Raw genomic sequence first — 24,924 nt, 5'->3', positions numbered from 1 at the left:
AAATACAATTTGTTTTCATTTCGTTTCACTGTTTTTAATGTCCTTAATTGTGGTGCCATATTGATTTAGTTCTTGAGCAAAGTATCCAAAGTTTGGCTTGGAGTCAGTCCATTTCTTCTTATGTATATTGGAATTTTCCCAGCAACAAAATCAACTGTACAAGATTAACTAAATGTCTTACCAGTTTTTCTTGTTATAAAATGTTGTAGATTTACCCAAAATAAATAAAATAAATGACATATTGTTTCTTCTTCTACACCACAGAAGTCACAAACTTACAAAGTAATGTTGAGGAGCTGCTGTCTGTTCACATGGCTGGAGAGACGATCTTATTTTTTCTGGATGATGTTCAAGCCATTACAAGTGCCGCTTTGTGTGAGGTCAGTCCCATCTGTGGATGATGGATCCCAAAGAAAGCCTCTGTCTGTCTGTTGTAGTGTCTGTTTTAGGGGGGGGGCGGGTTGTTCCCTTAAACAAGCAGTAGTGGAAAATGGGATGTAAAAACTAAAACCCTAGTTATCCCATGTGCAGCTAAGTAAAACATTTCCACAAATCTACTTTTTAAATATTTTGTGTATTTTGGATTTTTTTTGTGTCTCCTCGAAGATACGTTGCCCCTATTAAGGTATAGAAATGGCCATAATGGTCATTAATATCACACATACTAGTTTCTAAACTGAGTTTTATCATTTATATCAAAGTATAAACCAACCAACAAGCTTCAATTCTACCAACCTAGTCCTCCCAATTCAAGGCACAATTGGATAACGACCTGAACTAATCGTGCTCCGAAAAAGGTGTTAAAGAGTCTGTATCTCCTGGTGCACATTGTCTGTTTAAGGGTTAATGTGAGCAGCATGTCAGTCAGTCTGTGTTTGTTGCTGTGCTGCTGTGGAGGAATGTGCTTTTTTTTAATGGCTCCAGTGATTTACATGAAACTCCCTGCTGCCACTGAGGAGCCTGTTGTGTTCACTCAACAATAATAATCTCCATTGGAATTTACTCTCACACAGGCCAACTCATACTGTATGGAGGCTGCTTACACTGATAATGGCTCATGAACTCATATTTTATTTTATTTCACTGGCTAACTGAATGAACCTGTGACGTTCAGCTCAGTCAACCAACTAACTGCAAGGACTAGTGAAATCTCAAACACACATAGCTGTTTATCAGGAATGGGATTTCATTTTCACTCATGTGAACTACTACATGATTAATATTAACCACTTAATACACGCCCCTGTTTTTTATGTTGTTAGCCTAAACGACATGCTCAAGTTGTGAGCAGCACAGATCCCACATAGTTTGAGACTCAGAGATGTGTCTGGTATCATTGGAAAGGAAACACTCTCAGGATTCTTGTAAAAGTGTCTGTGTGATTCTGTGACTTACTGACAAAGAGTGGCAGAGGTTACAATGATGGGGTTGTTTACTCGCCCATAGGTTTGCCTTTACAATGACATGTGTACAGACATTCAGGGACCTCTCAGCAGGATATAGACACAATGAGGCCACAGCCACAGGTCTTGGCTTCATGCAGTCCAAATTTGGAGTCAAAAGACCAAAAGATGAATTTTTCAGAGTTATTTTTCAACAGGTATGTCCATGCGTTTTCCTTAGGTCCTTTTTGGAGACTCCAAATGGACACTTGGTAACCAAAGCTGTATAACCGCAATCAAACACCTATAACTTCACATCCCCTTTGCCTACAATCAAAATCTTGGTCTCTAATGAAAGCTGACGCCATATTATTATTATTATTATTATTATTATTATTATTATTATTATATATAACCATTGTTTTTGTTTGGCCATATCTATCTATTTATCTATTCATCTATCTATCTATCTATCTGACTGACTGACTGACTGACTGACTGACTGACTAACTAACTAACTAACTAACTGTCCATCTGTCTATCTATCTATCTATGTATCTGTTTATTTTGCTATAAGTCATATGTCAGGTCGAAGAAGAACCAACCGTGTACCAAAATGCCGAGTGCGTTTGTTTATGGACAGCCAAACCTAATAGCTTAGTGTCATCAGAGACATTATAATAAGAGCCTTAGAAGGACTTTGGTGTCATACACCGTTGGAAACCTCAGACTATTGGCTAAAAGGTTATCAACTTCATTTCACCGAATATTTCCATAGGCTGGAACAGCTGTCAATCAAAGCCATGTCGTCATTGTCGTCGGTCACATGTCCTCATTGGTTTTGGAGACATGTACTGCCTAATCCTAAACACCGATTGGCTGGTGTGTGGTGTCGTCAGAAGCAGAAGAGGCTCACGGTTGTAAACATCTAGTCACGTGTACTCTGAGATGGACGTGCAGGTCAGGAAATGACGTAAACGGACCGTATGTGTTTTGCTATTTGTGTTATTACGTTACGTGTTGGACTAAAACCATGGACATATTGAGGAAAGTATTTCGGTTAGAAGGAAACGGATTTCATATTTCAGCAGAATGGATATTTGGCGAGCTGTACAGAAAGTGCTGAGTGATAAGATGATCGTTGTGGATAAAGGGAAGACTTTGAAGGTATGTAGCATTATAGCTTTTCTCACTTAGCTGAGGGGCTAGCCGAGGTAATCGCTAATACTATTACGGCTGTGAGCAACCATATAAGTCGTGAGTGGTCTTGAATGAATCAGGAGAATCTAAGCTTTCCAACAATGTACGGCATGAATATATATGTTTAAGGGTTGGTGTTTAAAACATTCAGAAGAACTTGTGGCTACCTCCTAACATCCGTCCCGTCCCGTAGACGGAACAGCGTGCGTTAAGAGGTTAATATATATAATATATATAATATATTATACCAATGATTCCGGACCCAAAGTACTTTGTTAAGATAAGATGATGGTCTCAGTTAAATAATAAAAACATCAACACAGACTTCAAAAACGTACTTTCTTTTTTAATATTAAAACAAAACTCCAATCTTTCCCCATATACAAATTTGTCTTTATTAGCCACAGAAAAGTAATGTAATATAATTTTACATAGATTACAGAAAAGATGCAGGTATCACCATGACAGACAGCAGATGGCGCCATTTTAAGTGTGTCAAGTGCCTACAAACAGTGAACCACTTTCATAACTGCTTCACACTGATTCAGGGCTTCACAGAGCTTTGTTTTCCTCTACAAATACAGACTGAAGCTTTTGTCTAGCCAGGACAACCATCCTAAACATACGGCCGACTACATTAAAATAATTATACATAAAAGTATCTGGACCATGAAAAACAATTTTGAGACTGACTTCATAGACCTCAGTTGTCTCGTTAACAGAGCACAGATATCAAAGTTAGACACTTACTACTCAAGTAGTCTTCACAAATTAAATAGTCTTTTCATTTGCATTGCGAGTACTTATTCTGTTGTGTACATTTACCTCTAAGTAAGTAGCTACTTGTTACTTTCAGAGCAACAACATTGTTTTTGGTTATTTTAAATAACTCTAGTCAGGAAGTTATAATTTGTAAATACACGTATTTGTTACTGTTCATGAATCAGACAGGATTATCATTAGGTAACTTTTTTTTACTAGTATGCTGCAGTTGTGGTTAAAATAATTATTTACCAAGCTAAAACATTCAAACTGTTTAAGACATGCCACTGTAGAAATGAGTGAGATGATGATAGATGTATTTGGCTTATTCACACATACTACACAGCTATTTAGTTAGTTTCTCTTTGTTCTAATAGAAGATAAGGGCAATGAGTCCAAACAGCAAAGTGATCACGTTCAGTTTGACAGACCAGGCTGAGTTACAGAAGCTGCCTTCACAACATTTTGGTGAATGAGAGAATTTAAGATTCAGATCAGGCACAAGCTCCAAGTGAGAAAGCTTTCCACAGGTGTTGGCAGAGACACATCCAAATGTGCGAAATGTTTCACTCCCATGATAATTCACTGTGGATAAAAAAAAAAAAATCGTTATTACACTAAAATAAAAATAAAGATGTGGCAGAGTGGATCATCTACAGGTGACTGGGTGACGAAGGACGATTTTTTTTCCTTTTCTTTTCTTCCCCTCTCTGCCCTGTCCACTGACACCGACTGGACGCGATTAATGATGATATTAGAGCAACTGTCCCCTCTCCTGGAATCATATCTCAATCTGCACTGAAGCCATTGCATCTGCGTTGTGGTTTGGCATGGCCGTATATTTATTTAGTGTTGCCTTTTGTTTGATCTTAATTAATATAATATAATATAATATAATTTAGTATAACTGTTATATTGTGTTTATTTGATAGGGTTTGGTTTAGGATTTGTTTTTCTTTTTGGTGTAATCTCTTAATCATTTTTTGTGTTCCTGTAATTCTTTTTTTTTTAGTTTGATTATTAAGTAGTGTTCACATTAAGATTTGTGTTTGTTTTTTCCCTCATTGTTTTCTTTTTCTTTTTCTTCTGGTTTGCTCAGATTATTGCACTTGCCTGCAATTAATTGTTTGCCTTTTGTGTGAACAGGAGTTGTGGGCCTAAGCAGAGGTGATGAATACCTCCCCCTGGTGGTGGATCTCACTACTTATTTTGGCTGCCTCCCTCGACTGGTTCCCTGCCCCAGCTCAGCTACTGGTGAGTGTTTGACAACTTAACTTTAACAAGGCCTTTGGGATTGTGTAATACTTTTAAATATATTTATAATGTAATTTGAGCTTTTATTATATATATTTTGTTTTTGTTTTTGTTTGTATACATATTTTTGGAATCACGTCTTCGCTCCCTGTGTTTGATTCGTACTTGTGTGACCTTTCTGTTTAACTTCAGGGGTTGTACCTCCTACTGAATATCCTGGGGATGAAATTCCCCTAGGTGACATAGTTGGACATGGGTTAAAAAATAAATGAATATGTAAATAAAAGTCTATCAGCTAAATTTAACCCTCGCCACCTTGCCACAAAATAAATAAAAAATGTAATAGCAGGAATTGGCCACTTTCAAGGCAGCAATAATGTGTTTTGGGGAACAAAAGTGATCATGAGGGCTCACCGGTCCCACTAAGGCAGCGGTCCTGCACTCCCACACACTCTACTGTCTGGTTACACACATCAGAACCAGCACAACCATAACACATCAAGTTGTTTTTCTCCTGAACACCAGGGTCTGAAACAGAACAGGTGACATGACAGAAACTGTATAAGACACAAAGTGACTTATTGTTCTTCACTGTGACCAACATTAGACTGATACTACATATGAGTGTGATTTTGTGTCTTTAAAAAGGGAAACCTTTCTCTTTACTTACAAGGTATGGTTTGATTGTTGCAGTCGTCTGTGTTACACACATGAAGAGATGCAGATATATTCACAAGGCCAAAACTGTATGAGAATGTGTGCTTTCCTTCACTAAAGTGGGAGGATTGCAAACACCAACTCATGGTGTATGGAATGTCACCCCCATTCATACTTACTGTAAAGTGAAACACAAACCAAAAACTGTAACACAGAAATCCCATTTAAAACTGAATAAGTAAGTAACATTAAGGAACAATCAGATTTATTTCTATATTTTTACAGATACCTCGTGCGGCAACAGTTGCACACAGCTCAGTAGAGTTACATGGATGTAACTTTGTTGCATTTCCTGAAATCTGCCAACACTGAAGAGCTTCAGCTACAAGTTATGAAATAAATCAGGGTGATGAAAACAAAAATTAAATGATGATGATGATGATGATGATGATGATGATCTTGAACTTGAACAAAAGTCAGTAGCTGGCAGACAAACAGCAGAGGTAAAAAGTGAGGAGAATGATGAACTAGCTGACATGACAGGTACCTGCAGAAATACTGTTTTAAGAGTGAGTGAGGTTACCTGTGCTGTAGAGAGTCCAGATGAGAGTGAGAGACAGAATCAGCTTCATCATGATGAGGAGATCTGCAGATTACAGGAAACACTTTATACAGTGAACCTGTGTTTTAAAAAGAGGATGTTATGGGACACTCTTGAATATTGAGTATTTTTTTCACTTTCAAAGCATCGAAAATATCAACCTTCTTGTGGTACAGCTGTAATGAACAATACAAACACACTGCACCAAAAAAACTCCACAAGACAACTGGTTAGATTTTGTAATCCAGAGCTACTGAATGGTAAAATATTTCCAAATTGCTTCACAATTTTAAGCTACTTTAATTTAGCACAGTTTGGAAAAAATATGCAAACAAAGCTTCTATAAAAAGTTTAAATAAATGGATCATAAAACGTGGTGGACATTCAGAAGTGAGCATCTACACCTCAGAACTGAGACTACATTATTGACATCAGCAGTTAAGTTGAATAAAATCAAATGTAACTAACATATAAATAAATAAATAATTATCATAAATAATTAAATCATAATAAATAATGAAATAATCAAAATTAAAAATCTGTCTTGAGCGTCTTATCAATAAAATGGCACAATTATTTTAATAAAACTCACCCAGTCAAATTTCAAAACTCCCAGTTCGTCAACAGAAAAAAGAACTTGAGATAAAAGATAAAAATGTGTTGAATTTCTTGTTAAATGTCTCAAAGATAATCTTTACTCTACACCGAAAATGTTCCCAGAAGAAATGTCTCTTCTTTGTCGCTTTCACATACACTGATACCTCCAACAGTCATGTGTCAACCTCTTCACTGTTTTTCCATAGCCCAAAAGCACTGCTTCACTTGGCTACATGATACCAGCAACATATTATGGGTATTGCTGGGCACACCCACTAGTTCACGAGCACAACATGTAAAGTATTGTAAGGTCATTTTAGGTAGAGTGTTAAAAACAGGATGGTTCATGTGAAGTCATTTTGGGTGAGGCGCTAGGAAACAGGAAGGCAGCTCTTGGCAAGCTGGATATCAGCCTCTTTGGAGTGAGGCGAGGAAGATGGTTGTTTGAAAGATAGACCATTGGATACAAAAGCTTTACAATGTCATAAGAATAGGAAATGTTTGTGTTCTGGCGGCTCACGTCTGATTTGTGTATACATATGAGATGTATGATGGATTCCTTGGGTGTCTTGCAGTAAACCACTTCAGTGCTACAAGTTCATGCATTAGTCTGATATTTAATCCCCTTGGGACACAATATAATGGCACGAACAGGATGGAAATAATTAGAGGACGAAGCTGACTGCACCCGGCGACATTCACAACATTGCAGCCACAAAAAAAAGGTAAAGAGAAAGATGTAATTGATCAAGTTAAATTGGATTAATTTGCATGTATTAATTGTTTTTAGAAAAAATATGTACAGTTGTACAATAAGCACAATAAAGAATTACAGAGCTAAGTAGAAGAGACTACATAAAAAGAGTTAAGCTTAAGGAGAAGTGAGCTGTTGCACTGGAGAGGGCACAACCTGAACCACTCCTAGTTAAGTTTGATGTAAAGGAGGGATGAACAGTCGCACTTGGCAGGAAACTTTTCGAACCACTCCTAATTAAGTAGAACTCAACTTATGTGTAACTCAGCAACCAAGCTCAGCAAACACATCTGACCTATTTATTAAGTTGGAAGAGTAGTGAGGAGACAATTAGAGCTGACTAAATTAATTTAACAATCTCAACTGTATCAATTGAACCGATTCCTGTGTCCTCTGCATATGTAAATTAATGCACTTAGATGCATTACAGTTGATGCATTCAAAATCTTAGAGGTGCATCTCAGAATAATCAAAACATTTAAATGTCAATGATTCAGTCTGTGTAAAACTCTCAAAATGCAGGAGTGTGGCGTAGATTATCTCAGTAGTATTTTACTGTTTAAAGTGTTGCTCACTTGTTTGATATGTGTTTTGGTCAATATGGTGGTTAAAGTGTTGATAATCTATCTAAGGTGTGGTTGATATTCTCATAAAACCTATTCTGTGGATGTTAGAAGTTGTTGGCTATGTGCCTTATTGTTGGTTCACTGTCTAAATTCCTGAAGAGCAGAACGGATGCGAGTGTGGCTGTGTCCCAAGCACTAGTGCACCAGACAATAGTTGCAGAGAGGGTGCCTTAACCCTCAAGCCTGTATTACTCTCCAGACTGTACCTGTGTTCTGTTTCTGACTAAGATTTCTGGCTTTATTTTAAATTAGCTGTACATTAGAGACCATTGATCAGGAGTTTTATTAGAGTTTGATTGATCAGTATTGTTGTTAGTCTGCTCTGCGTCACTTAGGTAACCAATTATGCTGTTCAGATCCTTTGCTCTTAATTAAAGATGATAGAAGTTAAAAGTCTAATTAAACCAAGAATTTATAGAAGAAGAAGAACAGAAGGGCTATCACTTATTTAACCTGATACTAAATGTGCACATCTTAGAAGCATTTGGAATTTGACATTTTAATATTGCCATATCTCTGAAGTTATATAGCTATACACACTGCACAGATGAAAGTGACTATTGTGAAATATCCAACACTGAAGAATATACAAGAATATATAAAGTTAATCTGAAAATGGGAAGAATGCATAAAGACTACAAACCAAACAATAACGAGGAAAGGAGAACTAGAAATACTAAAATTATTCCAAAACAAAGACACCAAAGAAAATGCAAAACAGATCTTTGAGAATCTCAAAAAAAAAAAGAAGATAATTACAGATTCACAGTTATTGGATAGCTATGTGGAAAGAAATCAAACTCTCATAGGAAAGGAAGGTCTAAAACGTGAGTTAGAGCGAACTAGGATTCAGGAGATAGAGGAAGAGATTGATCAGGAATTTGGTAAATGTTTTACAGATGGTGCAGTAGGTGAAACACAGTCAGAGGGAAGCAATGGACAGAGACTAGGACAGAGCTTAGAGGCAGAAGGAGGTGTTGAGGGACAGACAGCTTTGGCTGCAGCACAATAGCCAAAGGACTCAAGTCTGTAGGCTACCTGATGTGCATGAGGAGGGTAGCAGGTGGATAAAAGCATTTGAAGAGGAGACTGTGGGTATTGTTTTGGCTCTTGGAGACATTAAGACCTTGTGGGCTGAAATAATGGGCATCCCAGCAACGGAAACTCTTTGTATGAAAGTGGAAGCATCTGGATGATTAACCTTTTAGCAGATGGAAGTGAGTGCAATCCATTTCAAGCCAGCTTGTGGATGGCCTTGTGAAAGGAGTATCCTATCAAAATTGACCCAAAGCTTTAAAAGGGAGCCTCTTTCTGACATTAACCTTATATTTGTGCAAGTTTGAAATATTTTGACTGTATCTCTGCAAGAGAAGTATTTAAAGAGTAGGTTGATACCAGGCTGCAAAGCAGTGTTTCTGCATGGCTAGATAAAAGTTTCTGTGTGTATTTGTGGAGGAAACAAAGCTCTCTGACGCCCTGAATCTGTGTGAAGAAATTATGTTGAAAATGTTAATATGGTGACATCTGCTGGCCAGTTGTTACCATTACATTTAAATTGATGAAGTGGTGAGGAAATCTGAATTCAAGTGTAACTGCTTTCATTATATTAGTATTTTGTTCAATTTTCAGTCATTTTATTTTATGTATTGATTCATTTAAAACCTGTGCAGTAAATGCACAATAAATATGTTGAACCAGATAAAGCACACATTTCCATCTGTTGTCTCTGGTTGCACATACATGCGAATATAACCATATCCACATGATAAATACACCTATCGGACACATCAATATGTATACATTCAAATAGTCATTATCAGACATTATGACTATATAACTGTCTGTCTTTTAAAACTAATGTACTCTAACAACAGTGTTTGCTGCTGCTGCAATTGAAAAAGCAGTTTGAGGAAATGTTGTCAAACAATTCTGATTACTGAACAATACTGAATTGTCTCCACTCATTGATGATTCTGTTTGTCTTATTTCACCATTAACTGTTAGAATACATTGTTTAAGGGGTGGTGGAGCTAAACCATGTGGCATGCAGTATATTGAACAATGGTTATAATCAAAAATAAAATGCAAAGCTCAATAAGTTATATGTTTAAATAATATTGTAATAGTAGGACAACTTTTTCGTCCAATGCTTTAAGAGGTCCTTTAAACATTTTACAAAGTGGTTAGGTTATTGTAGTAGAAGCCTGTGACCAGGTAAAATTAATACAGATGTGATAATATCATAAAGTGCATGTATATCACAGTTGCACCTACATTCAGTGGTGGCAAAGTGCACACATTCTGTACTTAAGTAGAAGTACAGATACTTGTGTAAGAAAATACTGGTAAAAGTAGAAGTACTGATTCAACTCCTTTACTCAAGGAAAAGCTCAGGCTCTGAAATGTACTTAAGTACAAAAGTAAGAAGTGTAAATTTATTTTTACAGGCAATGATACATAATACATCTCCTGATAACTTATAACCTAACCTAACCCTAACTCTGCAAAACAAAAAAAGTTCTCGGCACACAAAACAGGATAGTTTTCCTCTTTTGTTAAAAAACCTGCAGAGAAAAAAAAAGGAAACACAGTCTAGTTTTTCTGCAAGCCAAATTTCAGACAGAATGTATATAAACATATAATATATAATGTAAATATTAGGACTTTCAGCGTTAACCAGGTAATCGCGATGTGATTAACACTATCGCTCTTCAATGACTCAAAACACTGTTAAAATAAGATGATGGTCTTAGTTAAATCATAAAATCAACACAGCCTTGAAAAACGTTACATAGTTTTTCAATATTGAAGTAAAACTCCAGTCTTTCCCCCAAATATAAGTTTGTCTTTATTAGCCACAGAAAAGTCTCCTGTAACATCATTTTACATAGACTACAGAACTAATACAGGTATCACCATGACAGACAGCAGATGGCGCCATTTAACTGTATCAAATACTTCCAAACAGTGAACCATTTTCAGCATAAAGTTTCACATTGACTCAGAACTTCAGAGACTTCACTTCAGAGACTTCACTTTGTTTCCGCCTCAAAAATACAGACCTGTTATTTGCTCAAACTGCTTTTTCAATTGTAGCAGCAAAACAGTGGAATGCTACAAATGTTACAGTGCATTAGTTTCAATCAGTTTAAAAATAGTTGAAAGACAGTCAGTTATATAGTCATTAAGGTCGTATAATGACTCTTTTAATGTATATGTACTGATGTGTCCTATAGGTGTATTCATCTTGTGGAATTATCACTTTTATATGGTTATATATGCATGTATGTGCAACCAGGAATAACAGATGTAAATGTGCATTGTGCTTTATCTGGTTCATTATATTTATTGTATATTGACTGATGTATTTGGCTTATTAAAACTACGCATGTGCTATTATGTTAGTTTCTCTTTGTTCTAATAGAAGATAAGGGTAATGAGTCCAAACAGCAAAGTGTTCACATTCAGTTTGACAGACCAGGCTGAGTTACAGAAGCTGCCATCACAACATTTTGGTGCACGAAAGAATATAAGAGTCAGACCAGGCAGGAGCTCAAAGCCAGAAAAATCTTCACAGAGGTTGGCAGAGACACATCCAAGGATCTGAAATGGATTCCAATAATAATTCGCTGTGGATGACAAAAATCTTTGTTAGACTACCATTTTTTGAAAGGTTTTAAAGAAATTAGAGCAGGAAATGACCACAGTGAAGAAAGCAAGTCTTTTGAGGCACAGAATGATCATGAGGGCTCACCAGTCATACTAAAGCAGCGGTCTTCCACTCCCACACACTGTATTGTCTGGTTACACACAGCAGAATATCGATCATCACAAACAAAACACGTCAGGTTGTTTTTCTCCTGAACATCAGGGTCTGAAACAGAACATCAGACATGACAAGACACAAAGTGACTTATTGTTCTTCACTGTGACCAACATTAGACTGATACTACATGTGAGTGTGATTTTGTGTCTTTAAAAAGGGAAACCTTTCTCTTTACTTACAAGGTATGGTTTGATTGTTGCAGCCGTCTGTGTTACACACATGAACAGATGCAGATATATTTCCAAAACCAACATTGAGTGAAAATATGTGCTCTCCTTCACTGAAATGGGAGGATGGCAAACACAAACTCCTGTTGTACTGAGTGAAATACCCATCCATATTTTCTGTAAAATGAAACACAGACACTGTAACACAGAAATCTTATTTAAAACTGAATAAGTGAATGACACGAAAGAACAATCCGATTTATTTTTCTACTTTTTACGATACCTTGTGCGGCAACAGTTGCACACAGCTCATTAGAGTCATATGAAAGTAAGAAGTATGGAAATGATTCGTTTCCCCATGTGTCAACTTCTAGACCTCGCCAACACTCAAGAGCTTCAGCTGCAAGGTATGAAATAAATCAGGGTGATACAAACAAAAATTATATGATGATGATGAACTTGAACAAAAGTCAGTAGCTTGCAGACAAACAGCAGAGGTAAAAAGTGAGGAGAATGATGAACTAGCTGACATGACAGGTACCTGCAGAAATACTGTTTTAAGAGTGAGGGAGGTTACCTGTGCTGGAGAGAGTCCAGATGAGAGTGAGAGACAGAATCAGCTTCATCATGGTGAGGGAATCTGTAGAGTATAGGAAACACTTTATACAGTGAACCTGTGTTTGAAAGAAGGAAGTTTGAAAATTAACGGTACCTCTTCTCTGTCAAACATCAACCCTCTTGTTGTACAGTTGTAATATACAGTACAAACACACTGTACAAAATTAAATTTAAAAAAACTCAACTGGTTAGATTTTGTAATCCAGAGCTATTGAATGGTAAAATATGTCTATATTGCCTCACAATTATAAGCTACTTTAAGTTTGGAAAAATATGTAAACACATTTTCGATAAAAAGTTTAAATAAGTGGATCATAAAACGTGGTGAACATTCGGAAGTGAGCATCTCATACTGATAACATCTACACCTCAGAACAGAAATGAGACTACATGATTGACATCAGCAGTTAAGTTGAATAACTGAAATGTTTTTAAATAACTATCATAATTATTATGATAATGAAACCATCAATGCCATCAGTCCAACAAAATTAAAATCTGCCTTGAATGTCATATCAAAAAAAAATGTGTTGAATTTCTTGTTAACTACCTCAAAGATAATCGTTAGTCTACACCAAAAATTGTCGGAAAAGAAATGTCTGTTCGTTGCTCATTTATTTTTCTACTTTTCACAGATAACTTGTGCGGCAACAGTAGCACACAGCTCAGTAGAGTTACACGGATGTAAGTAATGTTCCCGTATGTCAACCCCTTCACCTCGCCAACACTCAAGAGCTTCAGCTGCAAGTTATGAAATAAATTAGGGTGATACAAACAAAAATAAATTAAGATGAAGCTGAAATTATGATGATGATGATGAACTTGAACAAAAGTCAGGAGCTGGCAGACAAACAGCAGAGGTAAAAAGTGAGGAGAATGATGAACTAGCTGACATGACAAGTACCTGCAGAAATGCTGTTTTTAAGAGTGAGTGAGGTTACCTGTAATGGAGAGAGTCCAGATGAGAGTGAGAGACAAGATCAGCTTCATCATGATGAGGAAATCTGCACTTTATGCAGTGAACCTGTGTTTAAAAAGAGGAAGTTACTGGACACACTTGAATATCAAATGTATTTTTTCACTTTCAAAGTAGCAAAAGCATCAACTTCCTTGTTGTACAGCTGTAATAAACAGTACAAACACACCGTACTAAAAAAAGACAGCTGGTTTTGTAATCCAGAGCTATTGAATGGTAAAATATGCCCATATTGCTTCACAATTTTAAGCTACTTTAAGTTTGGAAAAATATGTAAACAAACTTTTGGTAAAAAGTTTAGATAAGTGGATCATAAAACATGGTGAACATTCAGAAGTGAGCATCTCATGCTGATAACATCTACACCTCAGAACAGAAATGAGACTACATGATTGACATCAGCAGTTAAGTTGAATAAAATAAAATGCAACTAAAATGTTTTTAAATAACTATCATAATTATTATGATAATGAAACCATCAATGCCATCAGTCCAACAAAATTCTGCCTTGAATGTCATATCAATAGAATTGCACAATTATTTTAATAAAACTCACCCAGTCAATTTTTAACACTTCCAGTTTGTCAACAGAAAAAAATGTGTTGAATTTCTTGTTAACTACCTCAAAGATAATCGTTAGTCTACACCAAAAATTGTCGGAAAAGAAATGTCTGTTCGTTGCCTTCACTTTTATCTCAACCTCTTCACTACTTGTTCAAAGCCTCATGACAGTTTCACCGCAAGATATTATAAGTGTGTCTGATCACATAACTTCCTGAACACATGTTGCTCATGAAGCAATTTCCATCCAGCATGCTTTTGTTGCATGTGTAAGTTGGAGCTTGAATAGTTCATGTTGATGCTGGGAAAAGCTGCATTTAAGCAAGTTGGATCACTCACAACTAGTTTGCATCTTTGGCTCTCAAAAGTATATCTTGAAATGATCTGTCTGCAAGTAAAAATGAAGCTTTCAGAGAGGTTTGTTTTCCCCACAAATACAGACTGAAGCTTTATCCAGCCAGACAGAAACACTGCTTTTCAGCCTGGTATCAACCCAATACTTCTCTTGCAGAATTCCAGTCAAAATATTATATATTTGGACAGTTGAACATTTGTAGTTGTCTGTCAGTTGTCTGAGTAAAATGGGGAGAAAGGAAGGAACAGCTCATGAACCTAATCATACCACCTCATCTGTCAAACATGGTGGTACTTTTGTTACAGCTTGGGCATGTATGGCTGCCAGTGAAACTGTTACACTGGCATTTATTTATGATTTCACTGCTGGCAGAGCAAACAGAATGAATGCAGAAGTATACAGGAGCATGCTGTGTGCTCACATTCAGCCAATGCATCAAAACTCATTGGGCACAGGACACATATAGTTGATTTGTTTCATGATGAAGGATCAGCTTCATCATGGATGAGTACATCTGCAGATTACAGGAAACACTTTATATTGAACCTATATTTAAAAAGAGGAAGTTACTTGACACACTTGAAAACCAATCCTGTTTACTGCTATAAACAGCTTCAATACAGAGTTCAACAAATCATCAACTTCTCATTTTTTCCCACATGAATTTTCATTTATTATTTATTTCATATATTATCATTTATTTTATAATTGTTAAATATATCAATATATCATTATTCTTAATATAACTATAATTTTAAACAATGACAAAAACAATAAGCATAATAAAGAATTAGAGGGTTACATGTAGAAGAGACTACATTCAGCTTAAAGAGAAGATACTGCAGTAAAGGAGAAGTGAGCGTTGAGCAAGCGACACTTGTGAGGGGAAACCCCGAACCACTCCTAGTTAACTTGTGTGTAACGCAGCAACCAATCTCAGTAAACGCATCCAACCTATTTATTAACATGGAGGAGTAATGAGGAGACAATTACAGCAGCTGTTCGAAATTTGACTAAAACCATTTAAACAATCTCAACTGTATCAACTGAACAGACTTCTGTGTCTTCTGCGTATTTAAATTAATGCACTTAGAGGCATTAAAGTTGATGCATTCAAAATCCTAGAGGAGCATCTCAGATTAATCAAAACATTTAAATGTCAATGATTCAGTCTGTGTAAAACGTCTAAATCAACATTAATGAAATATTTTAAGTGTGCTGTTCTGTTAGTTTGTCTTTGTTCTAATAGAAGATACTGGTAATGAGCAGAGGTGGGTAGTAACCATAGACTGTAGGTAGTAACGAGTTGCAGTGTTTTGTCACACACACACACACACACACACACACACACACACACACACACACACACACACACACACACACACACACACACACACAGAGTTTATGAGCCTGCAGAGCCTGGTGAAAAAGTAGAAAGGTTTGGAAATTTGTGTTACTTGTGCTTAATTTTTAAGCTATTTTGTAATTAATTAATTAATTTTATTATTTTATTGATTGGATGAACTCTTTTTTGCCTGTATTTTTGGCTGTCTGATTGAATGCTTGTGTTAACAAATAAATCAGACATTACTCAACAGAGTAGTTTTTTCACCGAGCACTTTTTTACTTTTACTCAAGTAATTATTTGGATGACTACTTGTTACTTTTACTTGAGTCATATTATTCTGAAGTAACAGTACTTTTACTTGAGTACAATTTTTGGTTAGGCCTACTCAACCCACCTCTGGTAATGAGTTCAGACAGCAAAGTGATCACATTCAGTTTGACAGACCAGGCTGAGTTACAGAAGCTGCTTCCACAACATTTTGGTGGATGAAGCAGTTTAGGATGATTAGGAACAAACACTGAGAGATCCTTAGGGTTGTGAAAACCTTCAGGCCAACTCCAAATGTTCAACTGTCCCAAATAGTATCTGGACTACATTTATGTTGTATTTTGGTTATATATTTGTGCAATTTTTTAAGTATTTTGACTGTAATTCTGCAAGAGAAGTACTTAACACGTTTAAAAGTAATGTTTCTGCCTGACTAGATAAAAGTTTCAGTCTATATGTGTAGAGGAAACAAAGCTGCCTGAGGCTCTGAATCAATGTGAAGCAACTGTGTTAAAAATCATTCACTGGAAGTATTTGATAGGTAATATGGCGCCATCTGCTGGGCAGTTGTTGCCATTACATTTGTATGGATGGATTAAATCTGATACCATGATTAGGAAATCTAATTTCAAATCCAGCTGCTTTCATTATTCTTATAATTATTTGTGTTGAATTTTCATTAATTCCATTTCATTAATTGATTATATTATTATTAAAACAGGAGCAGTCGATGCACAATACATTTAATGAACCAGATAAAACACAAAGAAAATGTCCATCTGTTTTCTCTGGTTGCACATACATGCAAATATAACCATATCAAATAATAATTCATAATTCCACATGATAAATACACCTATAGAACCTATAAGAACATATACATTAAAGGAGTCATTATCAGAGCTTAATGACTGTATAACATATATATGTCTGTCTTTCAAACATTTTTAACTCATAGACTAGTCTTACTTTATGTAAGATGTTAAAAAGCAGTGTGTAGTTTTATTTTTTATCAATGTGTTGTATCTTAGCTTGTTATATTATCCATTGTGTCAAATCTTCGTCTGAAAAGTAACTAAAGTTGTTAAATAAATGTAGTGGAGAAAAAAGTACAATATTTCCCTCTGAGATGTGGAGTGAAAGCATAAAGTAGCATCAATATTTGAGTTACTTTCCACCACTTCAAAGTTTTCTAAAATCTTACAAAACATGAAGAAGGTTAAAATTAATGAGCAGCTCCACAGTCACGCTGTCTTGTTTTTGTTCTTGTGATACAATCACCGCTCTGTGTTCTCTCTGAAAATGGTAAATTTAGAAGTTGGGTAATTACCTCACTCTGGAGAATTTCTTTTGTTGGTAATTATGATTTGATTGAATGGCCCAAGAGTTACATCACTGGTGTGATGTCATGCCTGGCAGGAAGCCACCGAGGAGGTCTGCTGCCCCCTGTAGGACGTAATATATATATTTTTAAAAAACAATAGAGAAGTCTGAAATAGTATCACATTGATGGAGGTTTATTTAGAGGAGTTGTACAGTTTAGCTGCAATATCAAAATATTTCATTATAAAGTCAAACTCTGATATATAAAAACATTAATTCCAGTGTACAAGTTTTAAACAATGATAAAAATCCCTGTCACAGTGCACAAAGTCACACAATCACATAGTCCAACATAGAAACACTTTAAAATTGACAACAGAAAAAAGACTCAAAAATAGTGCAGACGACAAGATTGTTTGTACCGAACAAAAGAGCAGATGTAAAAATGGCAAAGATGAGATTTACATGAGCCGCAAATAAGGTTGTGGCAGAGAAACAGAAGAGAAGAATAATATGAATTAAACATTTATTCTACAGAATGATAGAACAGCGGGTGCACACCACATAAATATCTATAGAGCAGCATAGTTGGCTGACTGTAAAAAGCAACCCAGGGTGTTTGGTAGTAGTCTATGTTGTGATGAACTTAATTATGACTGAATTATTTATTATTGAAGTGAGATAAAACAAAACAAAAAGCAAAATTGAGATTTACATGAGCCACAAATCAGATTACGGTGGAGAAAAGACTAGAATGACATTGGACGGAGAGAGTGAGAGAGAGAGAGAGACTGTCATTATGAGGTATGTGCTTGTCTATCAATACCCTGTGTGTCCTTAAGAACTGACATTTTTCTTGCTTTAGTAATAATTCCTCTTGTTCATGCAGCACGTCTGAGGTAATCAGTTGGTGTCTTCCAATTGGGCTTCTCCTTTTGTTACCATCCCAACATCACAGAGGGAATTTTGTACCAGAAAAGACAATTTTTGGATTATACCCACTTTATCTGACTGACGCACACTTCATCTTCATATTATCTTCAGATAAAGTTTTGGACATTTTTTTTTGCACAAACCAATGACTGTGGATCTTGTCTCAGTGTTTGTGTCACTTCAAATGTCCAGTGTGAGGAGGAGGGATGATTACAGCAAGAAGAACATGTTTCATAAAGGCAGCTTATTATTTTAAGGCAGACTTTAGAAACTGTAAACTTTTTAGTCTCAGACCTCTACATTTATCTGTTAAAAGGTAAATCATGGTGACATGGCATGTAGTCCGCACTGTCTCTCAGTCCATCCACCTCAGTCCTGCTGACGTGCTGTCGGCCCTCAAAGGGGCTCTCTGTGGTTGGGATCGGAGCTGCTGTCTCTCCGCCTCTCTGTGTTTCCGCTCCTGCAGGTAGCGCTTCACCCTGCGGATGGTGTTGATGGTGAGGACCGTCCCCACAGCGTACAGGATGGCCGTAATGAGGCCAAACAGAGCCACGGCTGCGTCCGCCCCGCTGACGTTGCAGTTTATCCAGGTGTAGCCGTTACGTGCGTACAGACACTCGCGCCGCTTACACACATCTGTGGCGTTCACCCTGATGACGAAGTGCAGGTAGAGGCCGACGGCAACCACGTACCCCACCGCGCCCACCGCCTGGAACACCAGCGCTCCCACCAGAAGTTTCCGGGACATCCGGTGAGGGGGTTTGTTCCCGGCGACCACGAACAGCAGTGAGATGACCCCGAAGATAAGGCATAAGGAAATGCCGCCGTACAGGCTCGGTGCTCTCATCTGGCTGTACTGCATGTCCAGGTCTCGTACCTGCTGCAGCTCGGTGCCCTGCAGGTTAAAGTTGGAGTTGATGGTGAAGGCGCCCATCCCGGTCGTGGCAGACATGCCAGACGTCACCATCTGAGCTGCGACCAAGCAGATGAGGACCAAGCAGTTGGTCAGGACGGAGCAAATCAGAACGATGCCTAACGAGCATATGACACAGAGCAAGAAGAAAACGTCAATTAATCTGACAAATCAATTATCAATTATCAATATAAAAATGTATAAAAGAACGAATAATAAGATAAAATGTTAACGTTCTGCACTGTTTAGAGATGCAGCACAGACTTGAGAGGTGCAGTGAGACTTTACTTCAGCTGAGAGGATCAATCGATCAACTGTTGAAAAGCTACTTTAAATACATCTGAATAGAGACAGACTGGGACTGTAGCAGCAGGATCAGGACTGTACAGAGTTCTGGTGCCTCCTGCTGGTGGTTTTATGTCATTGCACGAATTAGTTGAAATATCTTAACACTACATTATAAAAGAATATTTATTCAAACCTGAACACAAGTGTCAAACAATGATATAAATCCTTAAAATCTTAAAGACCATGTGCCGACTACAAAAGTTTAAAAACGTTGGAATTGTGCTCCTGCTCACATTGAAGACCTTGTTTTAATGTTTTCAACTTTACCTTAATCTTATCTGTTTACTTCTATTTATTCATTGTTTTATTTTATTTTACTTAATATTTTCTCTTCTTTTTTTCTTCTTCTTCTATTTGACCTAATATTCCATTTAATTTATTTACTATTTTACCTGATATTTAATTGAATTTCTTTTCTTTTCTTCTATGTCTTTTATTTAATTTTATTTATTATTTTTTTTAAAGATTTTGTTGGCATAGATGCCTTTATTTATCAGTAGATAGACAGGAAACATGGGAGAGAGAGAGGGGGGTGTGACATGCAGCAAAGGACCTCCGATCGGGATTCGAACCAGAGTCGGCTGCGTATATGGTATGCGCTCTAACCACTCGACCACCTGCGCGCCCTATTTATTTATTTTTTATCTATTTGAGCTTATTGTTTATGCGTGTTGTTGTTCCTTGACACCGTTGTAAGTTAGGATTCCCTCTCAATGGTCTTTCGAGTTAAAACAAAGGCTAATACTACAAATAATAATAATAATAATAGTAATTTTACCTGGACCTGCCCTAAAAGGATGTGAGACTTGGACTTGTATCAGCTAACTTGGACGTGCTCCACAAGATTTCATAACAGCTCTGGAATTTTTTAGTATCGAGTTAAAGATGAATCTCTTAAAAATGTCTTACACATGTTCTAAGAACCCAAACTGAGATCTTAAAATCACTTGTTTTGTGCAACCAACACTCCAAAACCCCAAATTACTCAATATACAAGGATATAAAACACAGAAACTTAAAACCAAAGAAAGTAGTTTGTTATTTTTTTGCTTGATAAATGTTGAACTGATTATCAGTATTAACTACTCTCTTCAGCTCTGTATAAAATGACATGTTATTAACATTTCTAGAGCAATCTAATCATGTGAGATATCATTCATTTACTAAACTCAGGTATCAGGTGATCAGCTGTCCAGTTTAAAAAGAGAGGTCTGTAAACACAAGAAAACCAGTCTGTCCAGTATTTCATAGAAGCAGGAGGAAGCTCTGAGCTGCACTTTAGAGTGAAACTAAAGTCTGCCCTGTGTGATGCAGCAGATTCAGCCTCCTCTAAAAGAGCTTTCAGTTCTTTTTGACACAGATACCTCCACTCTGATCCTGCCTTACCTCTCCTGGAGCATATGTTTGTGCATTTGGAGTCATGGTGCTCCACTCGTGGGACCTCCCGCTCTTGTTGGGGAGGGTGGTCAGACTCTATGGGGTAGTACTGAGGTCGAGAGGAAGACCTGGAAGACAGAAACACAAGAAGATGTGACTGAAATTGCATTTATTCCTGGATATTAGGCACTGATTTAGATTTTTTTTAGCTGGCATGGCTGTGGTGAGGCTGTCATCCGCAAACTCCATGCCCTCTCTGTTGCCCCCCCCCCTTCTGTCACTACAGTACACCAGCATCATTCAACCCATCCTCCTATACTGCTCACCATGTTTCTACAACATGCTGTCCACCACTAACAGAAACAAACTGACAAAAATAACACACACCGCATCCAAGATCATTAACCATCTCACACCCAACCTCACTGAGCTTAACCACAGAGCAGTCACACGCCTCACACAAGCAATAACTAACAACCCGTCCCAGACCACCCTCTCTACCCTCACTTCACACTGCTGCCGTCTGGTCGCAGATACAGGACTCTGAGATGGAGACGGGCACGTTTCAGCAAGAGCTTGGTCTCGTCTGCCATCTCAGCACTCATTAATCTCCCCCAATAACCCCATATGTACCCAGCCCTCCTGAGTGAGATATGTGTCGGTTGTTCAATGTCTGGTGGTGTTGTGCAATCTGTGTGTATTTATATGTTGCTCATGTTTAGTGGTGTTTGTACAGTGTGTGAGTATTCACATATTTCGCAATGTTTGGTGGTGTTTGTACAGTGTGTGTGTGTGTGTGTGTGTATATTGTTCAATGTTTGGTGTTTCTGACAGATTGTGAAAATGAATTTCTTCTTGGGACAATAAAGGCCATCTATCTAAAAGGTCGACATTTCAATAATGAATCGGCAACTAAGTCTTCAAAACTGCCAAACATCTACTGGTTTAAACCTTTATAATGTGTTACTTTTCTTGGCTGTACATTACTGTAAATGTACTATTTGGGGATTTTGGCATTGTGATGGGTGTTTTTTCTCATATTTTATTGACCAAATGATTAATGGAATAATTGTGAAAGTAACCAGCTGATTCATCAATTCTAAAACAATAACTATAAGTTGTAACCCTACACCCATGCACATGTTATGGCTTTGCCTTGAGGTCTTCAATGTTAAAATGTGCACATTCATTATTGTCTAGCTGTATGTTTATTTGGGAACTACCTCAAAGAGTGTAAAACAAAAGCAGATCAGACAATTACAATGAACCAGAAAATAAGAGAACAATGACAGGTTGAATAACTGAGAAAGCAGCTCTAACAGTGGACAGAGTAATATGCTGATACATAAAGAAATATATTTAGTAGGGAAAAGCTGCAGAAAGGGACATAACGACTACATGGTTTCATTCAGGAAGAGAAATGTGGTTATACTTAATACCAATTGTATGTATTGTGTAAAGCTGCAATGATAAGTCAATTCATCAATTAGTGGAACGACAAAATTAATTGGCTACTATTTTGATAATCAAATAATCTTTGTTTTAGTGATTCTTTCCAAACAAAAACAGCAAATGAATCGATAATTAAAATAGTTTCAGCCATGTTGATGGTCAGGGTTTGTCTGTGGAAACACTGCAACCTACCATAAATCTATCTAAAAAAAGAAAACTATTAGGTGTTTTTTGTTTTTCTTTCATCACATTCACCACCACACACCTGTCTGATGTTGTCCGTCTGTCATCGTCTCGGTACTGTCGGTGGTCTCCATTTCTCTCTCGGTGTCCCCGGTTTGAACCGGGAGCGTGGCTCATAACTTCACCTGCAGACCGAAAGCAATACGTTTGAGACAAAAATGACCTGACCAAAAATGATGAAAAAGACATAATAACACTGACCTAACAATGCATTTTAAGGATATTTTCTTCCTCCTTTTTTAACGTTAATGACATAAAAACAGGTTTCCCTGGAGATGGTGTCGAGCTGCTGTCAACATTCTCTTACGTTTAAATTGACGTTAACGTACGCTAATAACTAACGTACCACCTGATGACGCGCAAAATTCAGCTGGAGGGCAGGAAATAAACAGCACTTATGACAGAGATTGCGAAAGTTTTGGTCCTATTTCCAAGGAAAGGTATCGGGAGAAGACCATTAAATATGTTGGACGCGACCAGTATATGATGCGACCAGTATATGATGAAGAAGAGCGATTTTTCATCACTAATGACCTCTTCAGACTTCATTTTATTCAGAAGAACAAATGAAAGCCTACAAAAGTATGAAGGGGTATAGCTTTCTTGTCAGCGGGTGGGTCCACGACCTCGGCTCCAAAGTGCTCCACGATGATAATGGTTTGGTTCACCAATGCTCAGCAAATATGAAAATTGTGATATTAAAAAAAAATAAACATCAATATTTTGCCCTTTTCTTGTGTTTGTCATTAGACAAACTTAGTGTGAGCTGAAACATTTTGGATATCACCTGTAGATGTTTGCCTTCTCCCCAGCAAATACCTTAGGGCGCACTCACACTAGGGCCAGTTGTTCCACAGTCCTGAAGCACGAATGACCCCCCCCCCCCGCACCCCCTCCCCCGCTGGCCCGCACTCACATTACTTCAAACACAAGTGTTCCCAAGCACGAATGCTTGCGGGTTTAATCCCGGGAAAGGGAATTCCCAAGAAATTCAATGACGGGAAAAGTATTATTATTTATGAATAAAAAAACACAGTGAAATATATTCACTAAAACAGGCAGACAGTTTACTCTCATAAAACATGCACAGGTCAATTAACACATCGCACTATTAAAACGTGCAAACATGTTGTTCTGAGTCATGCCTGTGTAGTATGCAGAGGTGGCAAAAGAACTGCGGGTACTTGTGTAAAAAAGACTAGTAAAAGCAGACACACTGATTCAACTCTTTACTCCAGTAAAAGTAAGAAAGGTTGATCACTTCGAGTGATCATTCACGCTGGCAGGAATAGACGTAGTTTAACTGAATGACTTAGAAGTCGCCAAATGACTTACTTTAACGAATTTCGTTAGTTTATATAATGCAGATTTGTAAAATATCACTTCCATGAGGGTCACAGTCACAGACAATAAACTTAGTATTTCATCATTGTGGTAGCAGCCGTGCAGCAGATGTAATGAAGTCCACGCTGCAGGCTGGATGCAAACTAATAAGCCTAAAAGACACAAGTCACATGTTGCTCCCAGTGCTAAAAAAATACACTTTTCAAAATGTTTTGATACATTTTGATAAAAAAAATAAATGATTAGTGCCATTTAGTCCTGTTAGACAGACATATGCCACTCACAACAAAACAGTATGGATAATCAGTACAAATAAGTGATTGCATAAATATTTACTGCCTTCGAGTCATTATCCGGTGGTTCTCAACCTTTTTCTCGAGGGACCCATATTTTTAGCATTGTAAACTTTGGGAATTTCACGTTTTCTACATGTGAAATTTGCGTGGATTTTCTGTAAGGGTAGGAAATCTTGTTGAGAAATAGTTTTGTTATCTGTTTAAATTGTCTTACATTACCATAAAAACTGAGAGGTGCCCTGAAAGAAAAAGAGACAAAATTCCAGTATCTCCGGCTTTAGATATGAGTATAATAAGATAACCAATCATTTGATTCAGTCCACATTGAATGATTGGTTGATGACTGACATTGGACCTGTTAATCAAAGGAGGGGGTTGGATTTTTTTCTCACATTCAAAATGTAGCTTTCTGTTTCTAGTTTTCCAAAACTGCCTGTCATAGCTTTGAAGACATCCTTTGTCATGTGAACAAATATCTTCTCTCTAACTTCTCTCTAATGTGTTGTATTTTGGAGAAAGGTAGGGAGTCAGATTTACAGTATCTGCAAAAAGCCCTAGGGAAACCAAGACAAACCACTGTAAGCTAGATAGATAGCTAACATTAGTGTGAGGCAGTTAGCTAGCACTGAAGAAACTTAAATAAACAAGTGGCAGTGAGCTAACTAACCAGAGGCCAGGGCCCTGTTTCAGAAAGCAGGTTTAGTGAAAACTCTGAGGAAGTTGACCCAGAGTTCAAGGAAACTC

At 37.2% G+C, this 24,924-nt stretch overlaps 1 protein-coding gene and 1 long non-coding RNA gene across 2 annotated transcripts; both read right to left on the bottom strand.

Annotated features, from left to right (window-relative positions):
- Positions 1-11,452: 11,452 nt before the first annotated feature.
- LOC128361984 (uncharacterized) lies at positions 11,453-11,901 on the bottom strand. The gene is made up of 3 exons (XR_008321606.1): positions 11,839-11,901; positions 11,588-11,707; positions 11,453-11,462 (listed from the first exon to the last, which is right to left on the bottom strand). It is a non-coding gene; the product is annotated as an uncharacterized LOC128361984 (long non-coding RNA).
- A 6,661-nt stretch (positions 11,902-18,562) lies between these two features.
- On the bottom strand, positions 18,563-22,657 carry LOC128362301 (MARVEL domain-containing protein 3-like). Its single transcript, XM_053323041.1, has 3 exons — positions 22,563-22,657; positions 20,855-20,973; positions 18,563-19,239 (listed from the first exon to the last, which is right to left on the bottom strand). The coding sequence occupies exons 1-3, from the start codon at positions 22,655-22,657 to the stop codon at positions 18,563-18,565; spliced, it is 891 nt and encodes a 296-aa protein (XP_053179016.1).
- Between the last annotated feature and the right edge of the window lie 2,267 nt (positions 22,658-24,924).

Source organism: Scomber japonicus, chromosome 7, assembly GCF_027409825.1.
Source record: "Scomber japonicus isolate fScoJap1 chromosome 7, fScoJap1.pri, whole genome shotgun sequence".
NCBI lineage: Eukaryota > Metazoa > Chordata > Actinopteri > Scombriformes > Scombridae > Scomber > Scomber japonicus.
Note: the sequence above shows the minus strand (reverse complement) of the source record. Positions and strands in the feature narration are given on the sequence as shown.